General features: G+C 41.9%; 1 protein-coding gene across 3 annotated transcripts in view; it reads left to right on the top strand.

Annotated features, from left to right (window-relative positions):
• Nucleotides 1-24,881, top strand: part of BCAS1 (brain enriched myelin associated protein 1) — a 53,516-nt gene extending 28,635 nt beyond the window's left edge. Inside the window, exons 9-12 of one of the 3 annotated variants that reach the window (XM_056354886.1) lie at nucleotides 7,058-7,225; nucleotides 13,480-13,545; nucleotides 17,291-17,557; nucleotides 22,968-24,880. In XM_056354886.1, coding sequence (XP_056210861.1) covers nucleotides 7,058-7,225; nucleotides 13,480-13,545; nucleotides 17,291-17,557; nucleotides 22,968-23,042 — 576 coding nt within the window. In that variant the 3' untranslated portion in view covers nucleotides 23,043-24,880. Of the gene's footprint in view, nucleotides 1-7,057; nucleotides 7,226-13,479; nucleotides 13,546-17,290; nucleotides 17,558-22,967 lie in introns of all 3 variants that reach the window. The other 2 variants (XM_056354884.1, XM_056354885.1) reach the window with 2 other exon arrangements.
• The last annotated feature ends 2,108 nt before the right edge of the window (nucleotides 24,882-26,989 follow it).

Raw genomic sequence — 26,989 nt, 5'->3', positions numbered from 1 at the left:
AGTCTGCACAAAATTGTCATAACTGCTACTTAAATGTTTGTCATGCTAGCTTTTGGGTTTGGGTTGGGGTTTTTTGTTTGTTTTTTGCAAATGCTGAGGAATATTAATAGAATAATACAGTTAGTAGTTTCCAATATTTGTGTTGGAAACTTGGTTTCAAGACCTTGTAGATATCTGATCGGGGCAGAGAAACATGACACTTCATTTATATCTGATCAAAGCAGGCCAGTGAATGATGGAGGAAAATGATTGAGGGAGTATTATTTCAAGTGCTCTGTGAATTATCTTTAAAGCAGATATATTTTTTAAAATCCAAAATTTAAGCTACTGCAATTCTGTTGCCATACAAACGCAGAAAAATCATGCCCTTTTTACTGCGGGATATTTATCTACTGTTAACACAAACAGCAAACTGGTTAGCTAGTAAGTGAAGCAGAATAACACTTTCTATTCCTGAGCTTGCAACTGTGTTCTTCCATAGGAAAGCAAAGATAAATATTTGGGTGGAGCGTGTGAGATAAATGTCACAATTGCACAGGACCTGCCATGTTCCTGCAGTAGTTTCCCTGCTCCCATCCTGGGATATACCGTCTATCATGCAGGACAGGAGAAGATTCTGGCCATTTTTGGCTGGATAAATGGATGAAGGAACTTGAAAGAGAATTGCCCCTGGCTGAGGGAGTGAGGAGGACAATAAGCAACAGGCTTTTGGTGGCCGTTTCACCACCTGAGTACCGGCACGGCTGCCACCCTTACAGCAGAGGGGACCTCTAACCGCCTCAACCCAGCAAATCAAACCAATGGGATTTGTGAGTCAGAACCACACTCCTGGGATGTTTACAGACCAGTGTGGCTTAACCATAAGCTGCCCATGGTTAACACTAATCGGTTAACAGTCTGAGCTGTTACAGCTACAGATCTGCCCAGTGGCACCCTCGTGCAGCAGCTGCAGGTCACAGGGGGCTTCAGGGCGGAGGTCTGAGAGCACATCCATGGCTGAAGCTGAGCTACCTTAACTGCAGCAACCTCTGTCGTCTTCGCATTGGCAAAGGAGGGCAGGAGGGTGGGTTAAAGCCTCTCTAACCCTCCCTGCTTCCCGCCTGTGAGTCTGCAAGCAGCAGGAACAAATGTCAAGCATGACTGCTCTTTTAAGTGGAAATTTCTTGAGCAAAAGGTCATCTCCCATATATATTGTTAAGATAAAAGAAAACCTGCTTCATAAAGAAGGTATGACCCAGGGAAAACAGAAGAACTGTTCTTTGTGTCTAATGAAATGCAGTGCAGAGTACCAGTTCAGACTCCAGTACAAGATCAAAGCAGGGTATAGTGTTTACCTCAATTCTGAGGAAAGATTCAGCAAGCAAAACGAAAACTGCTATCAAAGTTATCCAGGTCACAAAATAAGTTACGCTCTCATAAGGTGACAATTTGTATGGTCAGAAACCTAGATAAGAAACTGTTGTAGTAATAGTTCCCCAAAGCAATAAGAGGGTTTGTAAGAACCAGACCACAACTCAAAGAGTAGACACAAACTTCCCACCACAACTGTTTTAAGTAAGCTCATTAATAAAACAAAATCAGAGATGCTGTCATTCAAGAGATGGAGGAATGCTTCCCAAACACAGTGAAATAAAGAGCCTAGTAAAATACTCCTATAAAACACAACTAGCAATGATAAATTAAAATATTATTTTGAAGAAGAAAACAAAGGTATTTTCTGTAATAAGAAGAACAAAGGATGGCACTCATCTTACTTCAAACAAATGTATCTTGAAATGTTTCCTAAGCTTGGCAGAGTGCCTTCAAAAAACAAAAATCAAACAACCTAATGGCACTTCTGTCTCTGTGGTGCATAACAACAATAGCTGCTGACTTCGGCTGAATTTAGTACAATTTGTGTCTAAGGAAACTGGAGGCAGAATTTGGACCCATGAATCCAGCAGCCTCAGTTGATGCAATTTGTAGATGTAAGGAGATAACTTACTTTTATGTGAACGTTTATGCATCAAAGACTCATGAAGCAGATAGATCTGGGCTGGTTGCAAATTCTTATTATATACAAATTGCAGTTTCTTCCCAAAACTAGTCACAAAACTTGATATAACTTTTGGTTTTCTCCCAGGTGAGTAAAGAAACCGAGCCCATTGCTCTAGAGAACAGGTTAGGTTAATGTAGTGTCATTCAAAGTTTATTGACTTCATCGTTGTTAGGCTCTTCCCATCACACTTTCAATTCCTGCCAGAAACACTTTGGCGAGTCCCTTGGATGCACAAATGGAAATTTTTCTTCTAGTTTCATAGGGGAAACAAAAATGAAAAACTCTTAAAAGTATGTCAGAAAACCTTCACTGGAAGGGGTTTTCCCCATCTACTGAGACACTGCGTGCAGGCATTCTCTGCCTCTCTGAAGCATGCAAGATAGCATGATCCTGTGTCATCGGTCTCAAAGAACATGCCACCTTGGTCAGTCTTATTGGAGAAGAGGATTATGTGCTGTCTCTAGAGCTTCCTTTTGTCCCAGCATGTCTGAATAGCCTGATCTGATTGTATAAAAATTGTGAAACCTCCAGTCTTGGAGATACTAAAAGCTCAGCTTGACAAGTTCCTCAACAGCTTTGAGCAGACAGTTGGACTAGGCCTCCAGAGATATCTCTGAGATCACAAAGTTGCAAAAGAAAATCAGCAGCTTCAGTTAATTCATTCTTAGAGAGGGAGATGGGTATACAAGAATGATTCCTGGAGACAATTTATTAACAGTCCTTGCAAACTGGGAGGTCCCAGAAGACTGGTGGTTAGCTAGCGTGAGGCTCATCTACAAGAAGGGCAAAGAGGACCCAGGGAGCTACAGGGCTGTCAGTCCGACCTCGGTGCTGGGGAAGCTTATGGAGCAGATCATCCTGAGTGCCATCACATGGTACATACAGGTCAACTGGAGGATCGGGCCCTGCCAGCAGGGGTTATGAAAGGCAGGTCCTGCCTGACAAACCTCATCTCCTTCTATGACAAGCTGAACTGCCTAGTGGATGTTGTGGGTGGTGTCTGCCTGGAGCTCAGTAAAGCCTTCAACACCGTCTCCCACAGCATCTCCTGGAGAACCCGGCTGCCCATGGCTGGGACTGGGGTCTCTGCGCTGGGTAAAGCCCTGGCTGGCGGCCGAGCCCAAAGAGCGGTGGGCAATGGAGTCACATCCCGCTGGCGCTGGGCACAGGGGTGTCCCCAGGGCTCTGCTGGGGCCGGTGCTGTTCCATGTCTTTACCAGCGACCCGGACGAGGGGATCGAGTGCACCCCCAGTCAGTGTGCAGGTGACACCGAGCTGGGCAGCAGTGTTGATGTGCTGGGGGGCAGGAGGCTCCACGGGGGTCTGGGCAGGCCGGGCCCATGGGCCAAGGCCAACTGTACGGGGGCCAGCAGGGCCGCGTGCCGGGCCCTGCCCGTGGGCACCGCAGCCCCGCAGCGCCCAGGCCGGGGGCACAGCGGGGGGAACTGCCCGGCGGGACAGGGCCGGGGGGGGCTGGTCGCCGGCCGGCTGGGCAGGAGCCCCCAGTGTGCCCAGGTGGCCGAGGCGGCCAGCAGCAGCCCGGCTCGTGTCCCAGACGGTGTGGCCAGCAGGGCCAGGGCAGGGACTGTCCCCCAGCACTTGGCACTGGTGCGGCCGCACCATGAATCCTGTGTTCAGTGCCGGGCCCCTCACTGCCAGAGGGACACGGAGGGGCTGGAGTGTGTCCAGGGCCGGGAACGGGGCTGGGGAAGGGGCTGGGGGGCTCAGCCTGGAGAGGAGGGGGCTCGGGGGGACCTGATCGCTCCCTACAGCTGCCCGGCGGGGGCTGTAGGCAGGTGGGGGTCGGTCTCTGCTCCCAGATAACAAGAAGAATCAGCCTCAAGTTCCACCAGTGAGGTTTAGGTTGGATATTGGGAAAAATGTCTTCACTGAAAGGGCTGTCAAGCGCTGGAACAGGCTGCCCAGGGAGGTGGTGGGGTCACCATCCCTGGAGGTGTTTAAAAACCATGTAGATGTGGTGCTTAGGGACATGGTTTAGTGGTGGACTTGGCAGTGCTGGCTTAACGGTTGGACTCAATGATCTTAAAGGTCTTTTCCAACCTAAATGATTCTGTAATTCTATTCTAATTATAAGGAATTTATCATAAAATTTTTAATAGCAAGCCTAAGATCTTACACAAGGTAACCTGTAAGTTCTGCAACAATTTTGATATGCCTAAAAGTATGAAATTAAAATAACTTCATAAGTACACTAGATATCTAAGTTCAAAAAGAAAAAAAAAATAAGATACTGTAAAACAGGATTTAAACTTTCCTAAAGCCTCCCATGGAATCCATCAAGAAATGTACAAAAAGTTGCCAATTGCTTTAAACAAATCAATTTATCTGAATAGTTGACTATCACTTTGTTCTTTGCTTTATTTAAATAGACAGTGCTTTTCAGAGTTTGGCATTTCGCCCCAGGACACATTTGTTTTCAGTAGTGACACCAACGCTATTGCATAGACAGAGCTTGAGAGACAAAACTCATTTGGGTTGCAGCTGTAGGAGCGCAGCAGTAATATGATCCCAAACCGTAATCTTTGAGTGATGAGCTCCCAGAAGCTAGGTTGCTGCTTTATTGAGCCACTGTTTCAACTCATGCAATGAATCATTTCCTTCAAGCAAATAGATGGTGAATTGATTATATGTATGTGTGAATAGGCAGAAATATAGATTAAAATTATTACAGATTGATTATCTCAAAAATGTTCATAAATATAAATTAAATCTACAATTCCATGGGGAAGCGGGCTATGCTGCAGTCATCACAGGCAGCAGGGGACAAGGAATATTTATTCCCTCATCATTCTTCTCCCCCCTACCCCACCCCCAAAATGTTCATTTCTTCCACAAAAGAGGAGTACAGAACAAAGCAAAATCTCTCATGCTGCTGTAGAAGTCCATGGTGAGTCCCTATCTTGCATGTGGGGTCCCCTTCAACTCGAATATGATAGAACTAAAAGGTATAATACTGAGGAAAAAAAGGCACAAATAAATTGAATGGCTTCCGTATGAAGAACTACATAAATTAGTATTTATTTATTTTTTGGCTCAGAAAGGAGTTGGCAGAAAGGAAGGTGACAGCAGCCTACAGAACGACTACTGTAACATAAAAGGTGAACAAGAAAGATCAGTCGTTGCTCAAAATAAAAGCAGTAGAGTATCAAATAAAATGATTTGATGACTAACAAAAATAAACTACTTTAAAAAAAACAAACACACTTTCGCTGTAAAATCCTTTGCCACAGGACTATGCTGGATGTCAGGAATTTATATCAACTGAGAAAATGTTCAGCTAAATTTCTGTAGGAAAAAATCCATCAAGGGCTATTAAACCAAAGATACTCCATGGGAATCACCAAGTTGAAGACAATTGGGAAAGTGTGTGAGGGCAGCAGTACTTTAAGCTGCTGTTGCTGGAGGAAGCATCCATTTTTTGCCGATCTGAGTAAGGATCCGGGCCTGGGGTGAATCTCTGGTATTATCTTTTAAATTGTTTTCATGTTCATGTGGCTAAAATTAATTTGGTCAAAATAACTATGAGTATGAATTAAGTGTGAGTTCCTGTAAGGATATGTAAAAACTGTGAGATATCATTCTGAGATTTATTTACAGCAGTTCTTTCCTACAGTAACCATAGCATATATTTCAGCTGTAACTTGTATTTTTAAGCAGCAGCATGTGTTGAAATGCCAATACCTAGAGTAACTGCTTCTGTTTGATTCAGTATTGGAGGCTGAGGGTGCAACTTACCCTGCTTTCATGTTCTGCACCTTTCTGTGTAGGCTGCAAAATGATAAAGGGCTTGCTCCAGGTCAGAATACCTGGTTATTAGCATAACAGCTTCTTTTCACAGGAGAAAGGAAGATACTTCTTTATACAGTTACCATGGTATGGGAATTAATTAGTGGTCCTTGAGGGCACAGGAGAATGATATTTACCAGGGCATTTATAAAAGGCAGAATAGTCAGCGAAGGAAATGCACGTTCAGCCTCCCACCCAGCTGTGCCTCCACGTCCGACAGCAGAAATGTGCCTCCTGTTCACGTATTCTGCTCCACACAGGTCTTGTTCAGTTAAACACATCGAGCATTCCCAGGATAGCCTTGAGAAGGCTGTGGAATGAGACATGCAGGAGATTAATCAATAAATCTTATGGGGAATCCATATTTCAGAGGCATTTACAAACCGCATGCCTCTGATTGAAGTACTGTTATAATAGAAGGAACTTTCCAGTAATTCACAAAAGCTCAGTGGGACCCAAAATCCTTCTACAAAGGCAACGTTGCTGAGTACCCAGCAGCTTTTCTTGTACTCAAATGAGGGTCAACACTATCAAAGAGGGTGACTGTGACCCATGGGATTAAGCGAAGTAATAGATGAGCTACTTAACTACCTTGTACCTCAAGAAGTCATTTATATCTTTGCAACTGGGAAGAGGAGCTGGCGTTGCAAATGTGACCAGCCTGAGAAAGCTGTACTTCTGTATTTCACAAAGAAGGGTGCCAAACAGTTTTAACGATTAATAGTGTCCACGGTGTGTTTTAATTAATCCTATTCCTGCTTTTGTGTGCAAACTCCTGGCTATGATCTTGCTCATTTCATTGGTTTTACGTGAGTGTCATCTACTCAGGGCACATATTACAATATGTAATTTTGTTTAAATTTTCTTTTAAAATTGTGATCAAAGAAAAATTATTCTGTTTGGGAAGTGGTACTGCAATTCAAGAAAGGCTATTTCTTCAGTTTAAACAAGGACTTAAAATCCCACCAGCTTCTATGCTTTTTTTAAATGAGGATGAATCAAATTCCTGAAGAAACACGTACAGATGGCAGTGAAGCTGAGAATGCTTTTGTGCCGTATTTGTTCCTGATGTACCAACTTACTGCACTGCTGAAGCACTTTGATTGTAATCTCTTAAAAAAAAAAAAAAAAAGCAAAACAAAAACAAAACCACAACAAACCTCACTGATACTTTTTTTTCTTTTTCTTAATGTTTCTCCAAAATAACCCCAGAATGCGTCGGAAGAAGCAGAGATTGTAAGCAATGAAAAAGCGGACGCTTCTTTAGAAGCAGTGGCTCCTGGCAAAGAGGAGGTTAAAAGCCCAGAAGCCGCAGAAGTGAAACCCCGCAGAGAAGAAAGCAAAACCCCCAAAGCCAACCTGAGGAAGTTTTTTAAGCTGGTAAGCAAGACGCGCAGTTGCCAGGGTTGGGAGCCATGCGCTCGCTGCACGGCTGGGCTGGCAACTCCTGGAAAACCTGCTGAACATCAACGGCTGTGAGAGCGCAGCTGCGCAGCTGCGCCCGTTCCCCGCGGTGCGCGCAGGGCTGCGCCCCTGCCCCCCGCGCCCCCCCCCGCGCCCCCCCCCGCGCCCCCCCCCGCGCCCCGTCCTGCAGCTCCGCCTCGTGGCGCCTCCGGGAAGCGCCGCCGAGGGGCGCGGGGCAGCCCGCGGGACTTGCGCCGCCGAGGAAGCCCTTCAGCTCCGCCAGCCGTTTCCTCGGGGTGATGGGAGAGCGGGACTGGTGCTGCTGGGGCAGCCCACCCGCTGCTGAGGCAGCCCACCCGCCGGCTGTCCCTGCGCTCTGCAGTGCTGTGCTGGCTGCAGCGAGTCGTGTTTTTTAGCAGTTACACGTTTTTGGCAGCTTACGTGGGTTAGCTACGCTGGCGTGTAAAAGCATACGGTTGCTGCTTCGAAGGTGTTATATGCTAGACGAGTCAAAAAAAAAAGGCACGAAGATGAATCTAATCCTTCGCAGAAGAAGACTGAAGGGCAGAAGGAAAGCACTGAGGTGATAACGTAGCTAGACTCGATCTTAAAGGGCTTTTCCAACCAACACGATTCTATGGTATCATCCTCCAGTCATAGGCATGAAGCCGTCCTGGCGGATTTGTGTACAAACAACAGCCAGACAGAATTCCTCAAAAGACTCTAGAAAAGTAGCCAAGGAAAAAAATAGTCCAAGACTAGAACTAACACTTCCCTGATTAAAATTATCGCAGGCCTTGAGGATTTATATAGCAATTGATCTATTTTGGCAAGATTTACAAATGTGTATGGAAGATTTCTATTTTAATCAATGCTGTTTATTTGCAGGCAGCTACATGGTGTGGGTGTCAGAGTAGCTTATACATTAAAATGGAAAAACCACAGTTTCTTATAACACTACATAGTACATAGCCCAGGTTGTCTGCTTGCTGGTACATACCGCTGTGAGCAGCCACATAGTGAAAGGTTAAAATTTGTGAGTCAGGCTATAGAAGGTACACACAACAACCCAAATCCTGATTTATTTTTTTATTTCTAAATGTTTGGTGTTTATTTTCAGTTGTCTGTTAGCCTCAGCCCAACCCATGATGGCTGCCTTTACTTTTTATTCTTTAGAGTTAACATTACTACATAGCCACTCCGGTGTATCTGAGGATCCAAGCTAAAATTCTTAATACCAGTCAAGAACTGTGCACCCAATGGGCCTTTAATTTCACATATGACTTTACAAAATTAGTCAGTTTGGGAAAATCTCAACTTTAATCCTAAATCCAAGGGGGCTTGTGGTCATCCTGCATAGAGGCTTGTCACTGTGGCACATGCTAGGCATGCAGAAGGTGACTCAGGAGCAATGCATATCAAACACGGACGCCTATAGCAACCATGACTTCAAATCATGTCACCTTACTTAAAAAATATAGCACCAATTAAATAATAAAGCTGTTCCACACCTGTCTTAGTCACCATGGGAGAAAACAGGGCTGTGTTAAAAGCCTAGATGTAATCAGAGCAGGCGTTTAGTCCGGATTTTAGCCTAGAAAGACAGAACTATTGTGTAGGCAAACATCTACCCACATGGGAAACAGAATTGTATTAACTGTGTAACTGGTTTTGCAGCTTTTTGAAACCTTTAGTATTTATCTGCTCTGCTTTTGGCTATCAATTTGCAAACAGATCATGGATTACTTTAATATATTTTTGGCCTTGAAGTATGTCCCAGGCTGTTTCCTCTGAATAACTTTTGGATTACTGGACCACTGCCATGCTGTTGCGCACATCAGAGCTATGTCGCTGCCCTACCTACAGCTTTGTGCCGACTGATCAATCAGTATTTCTGATTCCTAAGGCAGTCAGAAGGATTTTAAGCCACTGCTAAACAGCCACTCTCTGTAAAGCTTTTGAACTAGTGGTGAGCGCTGAAAATGCATGAAATGTTTAAGACTCTAAGAGAGGCTTTTCTGGCAAGGAAAAGGCGCCAAGCTCCAGTGCTGTGGGGCTGAGAGCCGAGATGGGTATTGTAGAGATAAGGTCCTTCTGCTCAGAACGGTTATACTGGCAGACTGCATACTGGAAGGTATCATTTCCCCTCAGAAAATGTCCATTCCCACTGCAGTTTTCTCCTGAGGTCTGACTACCCTAGAGTAACAGCCATAAAGCGGAGGAATTGCCGAGCCAGCTCTGCAATAGCTAGCTCGCAGCCTGGTAGTGGTGTAATTCTGGCACCATGGAGCTCAGAGCTCGGTAATTTGCACATTTTGGGGAGCTGCCATTTGCAGCCTCCCTGGTCCTCATGCTAATGTCATTAGTCTGCTGTTCATACTAATGCTAGTTAGTTTTAAACTAACTCAGACATATGAGAGTTTACACTGCAGCTCCGGCCACAGCGTGAACGTACATTTAAGGAGCACAGCAAAGGGCCTGACATCACACCATCCCCTTGTGCTTTCTGCCTGTGTGAGGGACTCAGTTCTTAGCACCTCTTACCTGAAGCATGGGGGATAAAATGATGTCTTCACGTGGTTGCATCTGTTCAACCTCTTTCACTTGCAAATCTGGACAAACCTCAGCCAATGCCTAAATGTACCCTGTGGCGTTCTACCTCCCATGGTGACAGGGGCAGGAGGCTCTTGGAGGTATGGGAAATGCCTTAAAGTGGCATCAGAGCCTGTCCAAAGCATGCCATCCACGTGGTGCAGGTCACTGGCTGATCCAGCAGGTCCTCTTGGAGCACTCCTCCTGCCTTGCTGCAGGTGGAGTGGGCCAGGAATTCTTGTAAGACAGGATCTGGACAAGCACAGGTACTTATGGTCTCTGAAAGAAACCATGCTTGTCGTGAGAAGGAATGTGGCAGGACTTTGCTAAAATCCAGGCTTCTGTTTACTGATATACTTCATTGTTTAGTCTCCATTCTGGCAATAGATGGATTATCGCTCTGGCTGTTGAAAGAGACTGACCTTTAATTTTATACTACTTTACTGGGTTTACTGGGTTTCTCTTCTACCCGCAGAAGATGATCCCAAGGTATTCTGATAACATCCACACTTATGTTACACAGGTCAACCACCCACGTGCCTAAGAAAATGTAGCTTATATTCTTAGAATTCAAAACTGGGACTCAGAAATTGTTTAATAGTATTTCAGTCTATTGTGAGCCTCAGACAGGCGAGTCTGTTATTCTCCATGTGCCCCAGTTTTGAACATATTCTGCTTAGAAAGTACAAGCACAGGCTGATAGCAAATAGACATTTAGATCCATAGCCCTATAGTTGCCACTATTGACACAAGGATAGCCATTGCAAGAACTAGGAGTAATTTATTTTGGAAAAGACAGCATGAGTCTCGAAGGTTGCCCACTGACTTGCTCAGTAGAGACATCCCTTCTTATTTGTGACGAATTGTTTGCAATTGCAAAGGTCACAGAAGTCATTGCTGTGGTTAAAATGGGAGAGGGTTAACTAATGCTACAAAAGCTATTGGGAAATTATAGAAATATATAAAGTATTAGTTTAAAGCCCCATGAATCAATAAAAGATTAAGAAATACTACTGCTTTTTTATCTAACTAACCCACACCTACGTGAATGTGAGTGAAATCCTGTGCTTCCAAATGAAAGTCACTCATGTCTCATTAATTAAAATCAAATAGCTACCTTGTTATTTACAGGGTGGGATACATCAGACCCAGTGTAAATGACTTGATAGAAGTGGCTACACCTGAGCTAGTCACCCAGGTTCCCTTTAAAGGCACCGAGTAGAGGTGCGCAGGTCTGAGAGTCCCTTAGAATTTAGGATGTCAGATGGCATGAGCCTATAAAGTTCCTGCTTTTCTCCATACAATATAAACAGATACAAAGCTAGGTAAGATAAATCCTTTCAAGATGTCTGTTTTGAGATATTTTTGTGGAGATGAGAAGGATGTAAAATGGCTGCGCTTTTATTATTATTTATTTATTTATTTTTATTAAATCAGAATGAGCAGAGTTATTGACTGTAAACTGGGGGTGTAGCCTTTGTCCTCAGCTGGGAAGCTGACTGGTAGCACAGTTAGTCTGAGATAGTGTTGAGTATGGTCTTTGCAAAAAAAAAAAAAAAAACCAAAAAAAACCCCCTCCTATTTCTGGATTAAGGAAGATGCTCTCAACTCTCAAGGAAAATATATCTTTCTGGAATAACAAAAAAAATATTATTTTCAAATTGTCTGTAGTGTCTGTGCTGTGTAATAAATAGCATTTGGCATCAAGACTAACTATTTTATGTTGTCCCAACTTAATTTTTCTTCATTATTCATGAAAATGTAGTAAGCCTATTGCCTGTCCCCACCCTCCTCCATTTAAAGATATGCTGATCCACCCTTACTGCAGAAAACAGAAAACCCTTTCAGGAAGCTTGCAGCAGCAGCAGTTCTAAATGACCAAAGGCAAGGATAAGAGGTCAGCAGTGCTCTAGAGAGAAATCCTTGTGATCCTTAAGCATATGTTTAAGTGAAGGCAAGAGGGAACTTTGTCTAGGCAGAGACTTCAAGGTCTTTACACTGTTATTTATTTTTGGGAGGTGAGGAGACAGACCAAACCACAGATTACTAATTGGCTAAAGCAGGGGTTTTTCTTTTTTTTTTCTTTTTTCTTTTTTTTTTTTTCCCCTGGTAATTTTAATTGGGTTTTTTGTTGTTGGTTTGGTGCTTTTTTTTAGAAAAAAAAAAAAAGTAACAAGGTGATTGCTGTTATAGCATAAACTTTTTTTTTTTTTCTCTGAAGGCATTTAAAGACTTACTGAAATAGAAATGCAAACTAGATCTTATCACAATGTATCTTCATGCACTCTGGGCTGAGTTTCTATCCTGTAATGTTCAGACAGACCACACAGCGCTTCCTCCCCTCCGTTTCTGCAACCTCTTACACATAGTCACAAGCATAGACATGCAAGAGACTGAGCAGCAGCATGTTCCAGAAAGAGCATTCTTCCCACAATTTGTGACAAGTAATGAATTGTCATGAAGTGGTTTAGCTTTCTATCATGCTGCTTCTATGTATTGATTTTCTGTGGGTTTATAGGGGAAATCAGAGACTGAAATAGGTCCTTGCAATAATACCACACACAGGATCAAGCTGATGCTGTTGTGCTTCAAGTAACAAATCTACAAGCTACAGAAACCCACAAATCCTCCTGATCTATTTTTAGAACAAAAGTCACATCCTTTCATTGTTTTCATTGAACTCATGCAATGAAAAATGACATTTAAATTTGGGCACTTTGAAATTCTGGAATTTATTTTATGCTTTACTGCTAAGCATTGTGTCTTACATGGTACTCAGGAGAATACCATGTTGAATCCTCTAGCGTACTTTTTAATTAAATAAATGTACTTATTTATTTTGTTTCTTTTATGTCACTAATTGTAACTAAACCTTAATCTAATTCTCACAAATGTTGTGATATTTACTCATTGAGCTAGTTTTGTCAACCAAGTTTTTGTCATTTTGAAATCTAGATAGAAACAGAGGACCGTACCTTGAAAACATATTTCAGAGTCATGGTTTGCTCTGAATGACTGGCCAGTGCTGCAGCCTCAGGGTCTGCTCTGATTGTCTGGGCTGGGAACAGCGGGCACCAAGAAGGGCCATTACTTAGATCTATATAGACAGAAGGCATAAACTGGAAAGCAAAAATTGGGAAAAATGGATGCGGATCATAAAATATAAAAATATATCTGTAAAGCCGAGTGGGTTTTAATTATTCACGGGATATGCTCTTAGGATGATGGTTAAATAGAAAGGCAGTCCCACTAGATCTTATAAGACAGATTTGCCTCTGAAAAGCAAGCAAAAGCTCTTTCCTAGAAAACTACAGCGGCAGGCCTGATAGCACTGTCTTGTTTACTGGCTGATATGATCTCTGGTCCACTGAGACCTCATTCATATTTCTCAGGCCTTAATGGGAAAATTGACTTGCGAGAGACAATCACTTCACATAGAAAACGACTAGCAAAAATCTGCCTTGGAGATGTGGGTATTTAAAAGTGTTGGTAGAGTTTCTGAAATGTCTGGGTTTGTTTTAGTGTTATAAAGAGTATCCTTAAATCAAACCTCATGTTTTTTGACTCGTGTTTTCATATTGAATTAATGCCTCAAACAGGAACCCAGTTAGAAGTCCTATAATCCTTTGTTATTTTAGTCAGTCAAGGGTGATGGAGGGACAACCAGTTCAGAAGAGGTAAATGGCCCAAGCCCCAGTCACCAAGTAAGTGCCCGGATTTCTTCATCTTTTGGTGATGGGTTGTTGTCACCTGCTTCCATACAATTCTAGCTTTTGAAATGTAAACATCACTGAAAGAAAAGTGCTACATGCTCATTGAGCTTTATATATTTACATATTACTTTACTTATCTATTTATTTTATCAGATTTTTTTTAATGCTTTTTTTCAGGTGTGTTCCTTTTCTTAAAATGATCAGTGTTTTTATGTTCAATTTTTTTTCCTATCTCTCTTGCTATTGTTTTACTTCCTGCATGTACCTCAGCTTAGGCAGTGAATCTAAATACACACAGCTAGAATAATTTTTACTTCACTGATTTACTTGTCTGCAGAGGAAAGGATCATTTAGGTGGAAACTCCATAGAAGAGAAATGAAAGTGAGAATGAAAACTGTTCACTGCAATTTAACAGAAGCTGTGAAAATAATTTTTCTTACTCTCATTTCATTTCTTTCATTTTATGTTCATAAAAGCTAAACTGAAACTTTGGATGTGACCTTTACATTATATTCTTTATGGCTTTAAAAATGCTTCAGAAATATCACAGTTTCATTAACAAATACTGTTACCTTTTCTGAGCGTCAAACCCTCACCTGTTGCAAGTCAAGATATCCAGAATGATTACATTCAGCAATGAGAGACAGAACACGGGCTTTGTGTTCAGGCATAAGGTTTCCTTCAACCTGAGAGCAAAGCAGAAGATGTATTGGAAGGTGACCTTTCAGAATTTCCTTTTTTTAATCAATACTAAAATTATTTTCTCACTCTTCCTATTTTAATTATGTCCTATGACGCTAAGGTTAATCTTTATGAATTATTTCTCTAAAAGCATCCTACATATAGAAGGTCTTGTCCTGTGACGCTTACTCCTTGTTTTATACAACAGCTTTGTGAAATGATCTGGGTGACTAAAAGTTACAGACCTGGATCTACTTTTTTTTTTTTTTTAAGTATTGTATTATTTTAATTATCAACCAGTTTACTTCATTTTTTTTAAATAACTTATTGGTCTTCCTTCTTCTCTTGCTTGCATTGGTGTAAATTAGCACAGTTTTATTACACAGAAGAGCTCAAGGAAGACTATCTGCTGTTGACTTTTTCCTTTTTTAGAATTTCTATGAAACAATCTTAAATTATGCTATTGCATCTCTGGAATGCTGTGATTCTTCTTTGCTCTTCATCATTGCCATTCTGTATGCTACAGAAATGCATTACAACATTGATCCAAAATCTGCAGAAATTTAGGGGGTCTGCTGTTGTGCTTAAAAAACAGCCTTGGATCAAGGTCTCCTGAAATATGATGGGGAAAAATACTATCCTGTTAATCTTTTGGTTGGGTTGGTTTTTTTTCCCCTCTAGCAGCACTGTTAATGTTGAGAGAGTAAAAGCAATCTGTCAGGTGCAGATCACCCTTTAGAATAAGAAACATTAACATGTTTCATTATTCATAGGCTTCACTTTGTATTTCCTGAGCTTCTCCCATCAATATAAAATATGCCAATTTCCTGCCTTTCAAGGTTAATATGAAACACCTCAAAGATATTATCTGATTGGATTTTTTTTTTTCTTATTTTGCCTGGAAAATGTATTATGAATATTTTTAAAGTGTTTTGTTTTACTAACATCAAAGGCCAAAACCTGCTCACAGAAATAATAATGTTGCACCCAGTTCAGATTTGGCTGCAATGCTGTAACTATCAGGCACCTACACAATCAAGTACGTGTGGTGAGGAAGACTCAACTCTAATTTTATACCTGCAGAGTAAACCCACAGATTTCAGAGTGTTAATAAGGGTTAGAAGTTGTTCTGGCACCTTTGAGTTCAGACGTATCCAGTCTCATATCTGTATTTTGGGTGCTGTGGTTATTTCTGAACTGAATGTGCACATTTGCAATTGTACCAAAGAGAAGCATTTCAAAGGCGAGTGAAGACAAATAAGAGTAAGAAGGATCTTCTCAAACTAACCGACGGGGCCAGCAACTGAGAGCTTCCTGTCTCATAAAGTTATTCAGCAAGAGAAAGACAGAATTAAATTTGGGTCTATGAAGTTCTGTTTGTCCTTGTGCTGGGAGAGCTCCTGCATCACTTGGGCACCCAGAAGTGCATCCAAGCAGGTCCTTCTCCTCAAGGCAGGTGAACAAGCTGCAGGTAGCGTGCCGTGTCTGTGCAGCCCCAGGCAGTTCTCCTGTACTCTGACATTCTTGAATTTGCTTTAATAAACTATTGACACCCGATGGTGCCTGCCCGTGAGCATGGGGCTACTGATCACCAGCATCTCCAGGTTTCATGGGCTGCCTTCATGTATCTCCTGCAGAACTAGAGCAAAGACTAGCTTCACAGCTGTATTTTTTTAAGACTAAAAGCAGACAAATCCAGATGTAAGCAAGCATATACCCACACATGTCTGTCCTTTGGAAAAGGAAACGGTTAAATACAAGCACATATTTTGCAGAGGACTGAAGCCTACTGGTCAAGACTAAATGTATTTAAATGGTTGCAGGTTCTATAATTTACATGGGGGGGGGAGGGGCTAAGATTGGGTGGGGAAAAAAGGTAAATCAAGTTAAAAAGGCCAGAGGTAGTATTGCTACCCCCTCTCATTCTTGTTTCCCCAAAATTAGAGGGTCTGAGGGTTTTTTTAATAGATATGAGAGATGTATTTGCATTCTGTTTCTCTGGAGTTTCTGCTTTCAGGTTTTTCTCTAAAATCATAATGTCTAAAAATGTTTTTATTTTTAATTAAAGCTTGTCATGTAGGTGTATAACCCTAGGCCTTTAGAAGAACACCAGGTATTTCAAGACTAATGGTAAAATCCCCAAAGCTGGAAAAATTACTCAGCATTAAGCTCTGGGCTCTGCCCTGCGGGCAGATGTAAGATTTCCAGCTTTTCAAGATGGTAAATTTGTGTGCTGTTTTAATTATTATGGTAATAAATAAGACAATACGATTTTTTGCATAAGAAAAAAGACAATCCTATTTGCAAAGTGAATTCCAAGCAAAAACTTATCTAGCCATTTGCTACTCTCCAAACTGTGACAGTTTCATTATCCTTTGTTTGCCAGATACGGTTTTTATCCTGTGAACTTCAAACATATCCGGTACTTCTCTGAGTTTCGAAATCTTTTTCTTTACTATAAATAGGTGCTCTGTTGTTGTATTTGTCTTTGAAATCTTTGCTATCTCTTCTTTTGTGCTTGTATATGAAATTTTCTATGACGCTATGGCCTTCCATAGCCAAACCCCATGTTAATTCTTTGGTGGAGTGGTGCAGTTTCATGGCAGAGTTGGTTTTATCCTTTGCTTTATGGTGTCTTTTACTTCGTTTCTCTCTCGGATCTTTTTCTTGCACTTTTTGGGTGCTTTCACAGCCTTGGATGCAAAAGCTCGGAGAGCCTTAGTTGGCAGTGCATGCTTGTGACTCTGCATCTTACCATGCACACTGTCTGCCTCCTAAAACAGCCTCAGCATAGACATATACATAAATAAAGTCTATGCAGGGATGGTTTGATCTTGCAGTCTTTGCTCATGTAAGTAATTCTGTTGGCTCACTGGGAGTCCTTCCCTAAGTCAAGGCTGCAGGAGTTCATCCCAAACTCTGTAAATGAAAACTCGTTGGACGGCAGGATTTCTCCCTGCCAGGTGGCCTTTCATTTTCTAATATATTTATGGATCGCCTTCCAAAATGTTTACATTTCACACTAAAAATAACCATTGTTTGAAACTGCTTTAGACATTAAACTCCACAGAGAGGCCAGTTGCCCCAGCTGAAAGTGAACCTGTGGGCCAAAAGAGCAAAGAGAGTTCAAAAGACAAGAAGTCTACAGTGGAGCTGAGCAAGCAGAAAGGCAGCAAACAGGAAACCAGGGAGCAGCCAGACTCCAGGGAGCAGCAAGCAGCCGAGACCGACTCCATCCAGAACGGAGGAGATGCTTCCAAGGAACCCTCCTTCAAGAAGACAGAGAAGAGGCAGTCACTTGGAGGGTTTTTTAAGGGCCTTGTACGTCAACTTGATCTTATCTTTTTAGTCTTTTTTCAGCTGATTGAACCACCTAGCCTGCAAGCTGTAACCGTGCGATATTTGTGCTCCGATGGAGTGCAACTTCACAAGCAGCTTGCAGGGCTAAAGCCAAACAGCCGCAAGTTTTTGGAAAACTTGGGCCTCAGGGTACTGATTCACAGGCAGGTATGGTTTACTATGGGAGATCTATAATTGTTCCCACACCCCCGTTTTTGAGGTTCATGCCTTGGCTATGGGGATGACTCAACTGTTCCTATAGCAGGTACTGAACCACCCACAAATTATGGTGTGTTTGTTAAGGAAAAGTGGACATGGTGCCAGTGAGTAACCTGCTGGCCACAACGGTGGTTTAGCTGCTGCTTCAGAGCAGCTGGGACATCCCTGCAAGGCAGGAAACCCCTGCAAGGAAAAAATTAAGGTAGACCACTGGGTGGGTGGGAACCAGCATAGTGGTCACAAGATAAGCAGCTCATGTTAGCGATCAGTTATAGACTAGTTAAGCACATTAAAAAAAAAAGTGGGTTTTTTTCCCTGCTTTTTTTCTTAAATCTTACCCTAAATTAGCTATGCCCCCTTCACTGAAAGCTGAAACGTATAAATGAAAGAATTCAGTATGCGCAGAATCTGAGTTTCTGTAAGGTTTGGTGTTAATCATGCAACTAGTGGTTCCTCAGAGTATTAAATAAGTGGAAACTTTTTTTTCCCCCTCGTCTGTATTTGGTGCCAAGGTAAAAACAAAAGCACAGATTAGACCTGGGACTGCCTCTCAAGTGCTGGCATGAGGGCAGATTTTGATTGCTTTTTACGAACAAACTGGAAGGATGCAGTTTGCTCCTCTTTCCTCACATTGCCACAACAGCAATAAATCCACAGAGCTATGGGGTCATTTTTAGCATCTTTTAGAAACCTTGTGTGTAAACTGAGCTTCATCACAAATTTCAAGTGATGTGAAGAAGCTAAACAGATTTGACTGTTACCTTCAATGATTCCTAGTGAATCTGGCTCCCCTGAGAGACATACAGCTTTTTTTCCTTCCTCCCTAACCTACTTCTAAGGTTGTCAGGAAAGAAAAAGAGCTAGGCAATCCTCCAGGCCTGAAAGAAGGAAAGGCAAGCAATACAGATTGAAATGGTAACACAGATTTGAAAATTAGCCCTGTTAGGACACTGGGTTATAAAATAAGGGCTGCCATGCAGGCCAGTATGACTCATTCAGAGGCAGATGTTTTTCCACATCATAAGAAGTGTTTAATTTGCACACATTTCACAGAATTACTGTGTATACTACAGAAGGTGATTTGCATTACCAAAATAATTACATATTAGAAGGGGAATTAAGAACAAAAGGAAAATAACTTTCTGTAATATTGATTAGCAAAAGTTCAGCCACTTCTGCTTTCTGTTTCCCCCCATTGTTCTGGGGTAAAATCCTGGTCCTCACTGAATCAGTGGGACTTTCCTGTAGTTTCAGTGGAGCAAGGAAGTCCAGGAGCTCACCTGGAGCATCCACCATCTTGTGCTGGCTTCCATTCATCTTTGCTCCCAGTGAAGTCAAGAGGAGAAATCTTTTTGCTTAACAGAATGTGAGAAAGTGAGGATATTGTTTTATATCTACCTATGAATTATACTAGCTAATTGAAGTTATCAAACACATGCATGCTTATGTGCACATTTCTTTCCTCACACCCTTTGCCTCCAAATTTTGTATGAAATTTCCACTGTGCACAACATGAGTTCATGTGCATAGCATCTGATCCACGCTCAGAAGCATGGTGTGTAGGTGTCATATCCTGCTGTGAGTATTGGCAACCTCCCCCCAGCAGTGAAATCAGGAGTTCTGTTACTTAAACCACTCAGATGATGGTAACAGATCTCTTATGTCAACTGCAGGGGAGGAAGACAGCCACATATTTCCAGCATAGGTTATCTAGAAATGGGGCAAATGTTAACTGCCTCTATTATTTCTGGAGATAAATGGGATTTGTTTCTCTGGTCTGGAGGTTTGTTGAATTTAAGCACTGACAGTCCTCCTTTGTCGAAGTTCTCACTGTAGCCACTGTGTGAAAAAGGGTTTGTCTGTTGACAACTGTACTTTATTTGTATGGTGTCATTCATCCAAGCTGTATCCAAAAATCTCTCGTAGAATTTAACAATAGATACAAATTTAGAATTATTCCACAAAGGGAGAAACAGGAAGTGCAAGCTAGCAAGGAGACATGCTTTCGAGTGCAAGTTCATGAGACACAGAAAGAAGCAGGAAAGGTGTCTCTGATTCAAAGGGCAAGAAAAAGCTTTTTGATCAAGAGAGGAGATTGTGAAGAGGTAAAAAGACCGTTTGGGGAAAAAAAATGCAGAATAAATGTAGAGGAAGTAGAGATGTTCTGTGAGATATTTTTGCTTGCTCGAGTAGTATGCCAGACAGTTTGTCTGTATAGTCCCTTATCTTCTGTTGCAATTATAAAGGTCAACAGTATTCCTACAGCTTCCCTCTACCATTAACAGAAGATGGCGCTAAAAAAAAAAAAAAAAGTTTTTATAACAGTATAGCTGATACAGTCAGTTTCTTGTGCTTTTGAACTGGGAGGGGAAAAATAAAACAACAACAAATGAGTTCTGTGTATGGAAAATATCTCACAGAAGATTACTGTATCTTTTTTAATATCCCAAAAAAAGATTACCCACATCTAAGTAACCCAGTTCTGCTATGCTTTTAAAAAAATAATCTGCACATCTCCTAGGTGATCATACGAAGTCCTAGGAAGGGTAATCATTAATCTAAAAGTATTAGATCACACACAAATCAATGCCAGAATTTTCATTTCAAGATAACAGCTCAAATATCTGGGAACAACTCAGCAAAACTATAAAGCTTTATGCTGATAAAATGGAAGCAGGAGATACTTAACAAGGGATCCAGCAGACCTTACTTGCTCACATAACCTGTACCCACCCAGCGCCTCCTAAATTCTGGTGAGCTATTTCAATAGCAGCTATTTTAACACCGCTCTCTCCTAAATCTGTGGATTCCTCTGGGAAAGGGCACAGAGTAAGAGGAAGTCGTAGTGCAGGAATGCAGCTGATGAGAACACTACAGTTCAGGCATCTGCTCCCGGTTGGACTAACAAATGCTGAAACTTTTGATACAAATGGAGCCGCTTATGCAAGCAAACAGTGTTGCAGCCCGGCTGAGGGGTTTTAGCATGGACGATAAGGTCCAGTGGTTGTCCCTATGGTAAAAGAGATTAATTTATAAGCTATATAAAATGCAAAGGTATTTAGTGAGTCTTAGAAAGATTAGATTAGAAAGGGGGGTAAAAAAAAGATTAATGACATTGTTTTCTGAGCTGGAATAACTCATACTTAAGTTGTCAGAAACTAGGAGTGCTTAGCATGTGGAAACTATTCTGACCTATTCTGATCAGAGTATCTAGTATACTGACACAGATTTCTCCTGAGCACAAGGTGGAAAAAAAATACACTCCAAATCCATGACATTCCTCTGTGTGCACTTTAAAGTGCTCTGCACAAAATAATATGTTCCAGCTTAGCTGTCACAAATACAGCCAGCTTCCACTGCACTGAAAGGGGTGTGCAAAGTAACTGAAAGCAAGATGTGAGCCAGTGGTACCTGTGCTTCTGAATCTGAGGGCAGAGCTGGAATTTGTCCGTTAAAAGGGCAGGAACAAAGTTCCTTGTTTCACACAAGGCTTGGAAATTCCAGTTTAACAAGAATCATCAGCCAGTCTCCTCAACGCTTCCTGCTTTAATCAGCAACCACCTTGATGGGTGCAGCAGGGACACTGTAGTATAAGCAAATAATGTATGACACTTCTGCAAATGTGCTAAATGAGTCAAAATGGGGATTATCTCAAATGACTTCCCCTCCTTTACTCCTCTCTCCACCCATTTATAGGAAGAATGGCAAGTAGTATCATCCTCGTTTCCACCAGTCTAAAAATGGCTTAATATCTTCATGCATCAGACAGAACAGCTACCATTGACAGACTCCATTACTCTTGTAATGTGGGAAGTCTTTTAACAGATGTGTAGGTTTTTAGCATTGTTGGATAAATTTGGAATTACTAGCTTGTTTGGTATTGTCTAATAGATATTAGGAGCTATTACATTGTTTTATGTGGTTTCCATTTGCTGCTACGTATATGTGGCCAAAAAATTTTATTCTGCTCTAGAGTGTCTTCCAAACTCAACATCAGTGTAAGCAGAAACAAACCCATTGCAGCCAGCTGAGCTGCACAAGATTACAGTCAAAGACAGGGGATTCTTTTAGTCTGTTGTGATTTTTGGCTGCTTTTTTTTTAATACTTAGATTTTCAAAGGTGAAAAGTTAAAAGAATATCAATGAGGTGGAGACTAATCAGTATAAAAACCCCACTGTTATTACTTCTCTGAAAAGGATGAGGAAGTTGAGATCTTTCACTCTCCAGGTCTGACACAGAATAGTCTTGTGGTGACCTGAAGTGATGAGTCAGGTTTCCAGTGCAAAACATACTGTGTGAAAGGAGAATTTGTATATGATTCTGCACAGTTCCTGTTGTAGGGAAAGCACATAGCAGTCACCTTTAGCTTTGTCATGCTCTTTTTTCTGTTTAGCATGTAATGACTTAGGCATCTGGCTACAAATAGGATTGGCATCCTACATTAACAGTGACCTCTGAAACAGTGTTGTGGATCCATTTTGCTGTCATGTACTGAAGTTTCGGTGGTTTCAAGGCCAGTAGAATTAGGTCAAGGCATCTTAAACTAAAGCCAAGGTTTTATCAATTACTAGTAAAAAATTTAATTGGTGTGGCTAGATCTATGCATTTCCTTCATCTAAGTCGGATTAGTGTCTTGAACTGGTTCCAAAACCAGAATTGAATTTGTAGTGTAAAAAAGCTTTATCACTCTAACATTGTCAAATACCTGTCATGCATAAAAGTATTTAATGTTCCTTTAACTTAGAGCAGACCAAGGCTGGCTATAATACACTGTTAATCATGCTTGAAGGACTCAGCATGGTTTCAGTGAACCATTTAGGCCAAGAAAATTTTAGAGAAAGCTATGCCAAAACTACAGTGCAAGTACACAGCAACATGTCTCTGGTACATTGGTCCAATTTCTAAAGACAATTGCTTTCCGTGCTGACCAGGAAAATTATATGAAAATAACCAACACATTTAGGCAAAGTCACAAGCAGTAGCTTTCTGGCATTGTCATGATACAGATGGTGCTTATATGCTTATGCATATAAATAAAGGGCAAATTAAGAAAAGCAGAAAGGTGAAATGAGTGGGAAATATCTGGTAGCAAAACTCTAAGACATAATTCCAGACTTGAACTGTTCTGAAATATTTGAAAATTTTTATAAATTTCTCTATTTTGTTCCACAGGGTTCCAAAAGGATGTCTGATGCTGAAGTGCAAACAGATCCAGTGTCTATCCTACCTGCTGGGAAATCCAAGTAATGAATACACTTGGTTGCTGAAGGATCAGCAGCTCTCTGTAAGCTCCCTTGCAGTAGAGATGACTCATTATTTTCCTTTACATGGCTGTCATCAAATGCCTGAGGCTAAAGCAAACATTGGTGTATCATTTAAGGTATATCATTTACAAGGTTTGTTCATTAGATGTTAGAAAGCAACTCTAAAGATCATCAAGCAATGTGTAGTATACTTAAAGAAAGGTCATGTGGATGGTTTTAAGTCTATAGAGGGCAGAGTATGTAAGGTGAGAAAGCAGCAGTGAATTAAATAAATGGCAGAAAAAAATGCATGTGACAAAGGAATGCAGTTTGTGCAGCAAGGCATGAGCAACAAATCCTCAGCTTTAGAGAGCTTTAAAGCAGCCAGGAAAAAAAGAAAATCTCCTTTGATAAATGTTATAGTTAAATGTAAAAACAACCAAGTCACCTTCTGTGGTTTTCAATAGAGCTGAAATTAGCAAAAAGTCTGCAGTATAATAGAATCAGTGGTTATAAAGTTATGCTTCATATTGGTTATTAATGTAAATTAAAACGCTAAAATGCAAAGGCTTTACATGATTGAGACAGCTTCTCTCTTGTCTTGGTGAGGTGGGATAACAAATTAAAAACGATTTAAGGTTCTAATAGGAACACAAGGGGGCACTCGCGTCCCCACCGCAGTCCTAACTCCAAGGCTGTACCTACGATCCTGTTATTAATGTTTTTCAGATGATAGGAAACTTAGTGGTTTCATCAGCTATTTGTTTATATCCATACTTGTAATTAATCCTAATAAAAACCAAAATCAAGGCTGTCCAGGCACCTACCTGCTTCACAAGACTTGTGTAATAACTGTAGTTAATAAATTTTACAGAAAATTAAGATTTCTGTTTATTCAGCCCCAGGCTAACCTGGACAGTTTTAATCCACACTAGCATCTGAATGATACAGTACTGTATATTTTGACCTCCTTATGATTAAATAAACGAATACTTATCCTTTCAAAGAAATCACTTGCCGCTTTAATCTTAAAACAAAGTTTGTTACTTACATCTCTGTTTTCTGATAATTGATGTGACATTAAGGCATAAATCAACACAACAAAATCCTGCCTGCGGACTGAATAGCTGTCATTCTTTATTTGAGTAGAGATTAAAACTGGAAACCAAGCGAGAATTCTGTAAAATCTGCAGAATTACATTTCTAACTAGTGCTAGAAGACCAAGGTAAAAGAGCCTTGTTTCTTGATCTGAGCCACTGCATAGGTGGGTGGTATTTTTGCACTGGCCTCTGCAAACCTGTAGACTTGTGGCAGATGACCAAGACTTGCCACTGGTTCTATGCACAGAGAGCACAGACAAAAGGTCCTTTAGTTGAAATAGTACTTTCTGCTCTCCTCCCTAGCACAATGGGCCTTTCATGCCGTATAAAGCGGTATCAATCAGAGTGACTGCTTACAGATTTCAAATCTGATTCGTAACAACCTACTACATCTGTGTAGGACCAGTGACTTCTGTGCATCCCCATTTTTGGTAGGATGAGAGAAGAACTGGGTTTGTAATATCCAGCTTTGCTCCACAAAAAGGTCTTAGGCTTTGTCTCCACTGCAAGAGTATACAGTTTTAATTAAGTCAATGCATGTAAAGCTACATACAGTGAGACAACCACCATGGTTACATGCTGGTATGAAAGTGCCAGATGTCAGCATAGTGAGTGTTCTCAGGAAGGAGGAATAAGCTATCATGCTATTTGCTGACTTCATACTGCTGTAATTGCCTCCGTATTAGGATAGTATTTCAGCAATTTTCAAATAAAAATATGCTCTGTGTAATTAATTAATTATAGACTATATATATTATTTTATTATAGACAGCTTGGACATTAATATTGTATTATGGATACATCAGGCCGCCTGTGGAAGGGAATAACTCTTCCTTAGTCCATGTGTTAGGAGCAGGTCTGCGTTGATTGAATCCTGTATTTCCAAGGCAATTAGGACCGCTGACCATGTGATCTGACCATATCACTTGGCAATGGGACTAATTTCAGGAATCAGGAAATCCTCTTGGCAGAAAAACAAGAAAAACAGTAAGTTTGGCTGTGGATGCCCCTTATGCCACTGAGCTATTATTGCAGATGAAATAATGGTTAGTGTTGGCACTGCCTCCCACGTAGAAACTCCCCGTTTTGCTCGATTCCTCTCTGATAACAGGAACAACACGAGCCCTGAAGAAGCGACTCAGCCTTCTCATAAAGCAACAACACATGGAGCCCCAAGAGGAAGAAAGGTCTTAGGAGGTGCATCCACAGTTAAGTTGAGCTTCCGCATTCCAGTGCCGTGTAAGAAATATAAAAATACAGCTTTTATGTTCAGGCCCAGTAAAGCTTAACAAGTTATTTGGAAATCAAAGCTTTGGAAGAGGCGGCAATCCAAGATAAAGGAAAAGAGCAGCCAAAGCAATGCATTGCATTTAGACTCTTGTCAAAGCTCAGGTTTTATTGCATAGGGTCTTTTGAGGGGAACTGAAGCAGGCCAGACTGCTTCAAGGCTCTTACGTGTGTGTCATGTAGGCATTTTGGAAGAATTTTAAGAAGTCAATGCAATCTCATAAACACAAAAATCACAGGGAATGGAGTAAAATTGCTACTTTTTGTGTAAGAAATGCTTCCCTCCAAGGGGCAGATGTTTATGCCACCACCACCCTGCCGTAAGCGAGCCCACTCGCAGGTGAGGCTCGGGCCCTGCCACGCGTGTCCTGCTGTCCCCAGGATGAGCCCTCAGCGGGCCCAGCCCGCCGCCACAGGTGGGGCGCCACAGGTTTTCTGAGGAAAAAAACTGAAAGCACATTATCTCCCATGGAAGTGTATCTGAGCGCAACTGTTCTTCTCTGGAAGCTGGCCAGATGATTAACTTCACCACGTTTCAAGAAGGTTTTTAAGGGCAACTCCTGGCAACACTGCCCTGCGCTGACTGTTACAGTGCGCAGCCCGGTTAGAACAATGTGATTTCCAGTATTAAACAGCCTGCCCATTAATTGTGTGCGTAACCAGCAGCTAATTACCAGCACACACAAAACAGGTAATTGCACTTTAGCAGCTATTATTTATTTGGTGTAAGCATTGACCCTTGCCTAAAAAACACCCCAGAGCCTGGTAGTTTTCTGGCCTGCCCTGTCTGCTGGTTGTCTTGTGAAGTCTCAGAGGGACATCTCTGAGGGGGTGTCCCTGAGGGGCATCTCTGAGGGGGATCTCTGAGGGGCGTCTCTGAGGGGGCATCTCTGAGGAGGCGTCTCTGATGGGGCGTCTCTGATGGAGCATCTCTGAGGGGCCATCTCTGAGAGGGCCCCATTGGAACCGGGGCCAGGGCAGCTCCATGGCCAGGCCCATTTCAGTGTCCATGTCCAGCTGACCACCCAGCCTGAAGTCACCTGTCCCTGTCCCCAGGGTGGGGAGGGGTACTGCAAGAGCTGTCACACATTTTAGGAAATGGAGGGAAACTGAGGCAGTGCTGAGGACCATACCTGGCCCTCATCTGTGCTCAGGGACAGGTTTGTGATTGCTGCTGTCACCCTGCCTGGCTTTTCTTTGGTGGGAATGCTGGGATGGGGCCTGTTGGCAGCTGCAAAATGGCCACAAAGTATAAGTAATCACTTAATGGGTCACACATAGAAAAAGACCTGGTTGCATGTGACCTGTTGGGGCTGAAGTATTGCTTTGAAGGCTTGCTGTTTGTGTGGGCAGGCACCACACTTTGGTGTTCCACAACCTGGTCCACACCCTTTCGGGCCCCCTCAGCCTCCTCCACCTGCTGCATCTGCCCCCGCCAAAGTGGGGGGACTGCAGAGGAGTTTCTGTGGATCCCCGCTCCTGCAGAATATATGCCTGAAAATATCATAATTGCACTGTTGCGTCTGTATAATAGGATCTTCGGAGGTTCCTGTTGGGCCACCT

Source organism: Falco biarmicus, chromosome 10 (assembly GCF_023638135.1).
Source record: "Falco biarmicus isolate bFalBia1 chromosome 10, bFalBia1.pri, whole genome shotgun sequence".
Taxonomy (NCBI): domain Eukaryota; kingdom Metazoa; phylum Chordata; class Aves; order Falconiformes; family Falconidae; genus Falco; species Falco biarmicus.
Note: the sequence above shows the minus strand (reverse complement) of the source record. Positions and strands in the feature narration are given on the sequence as shown.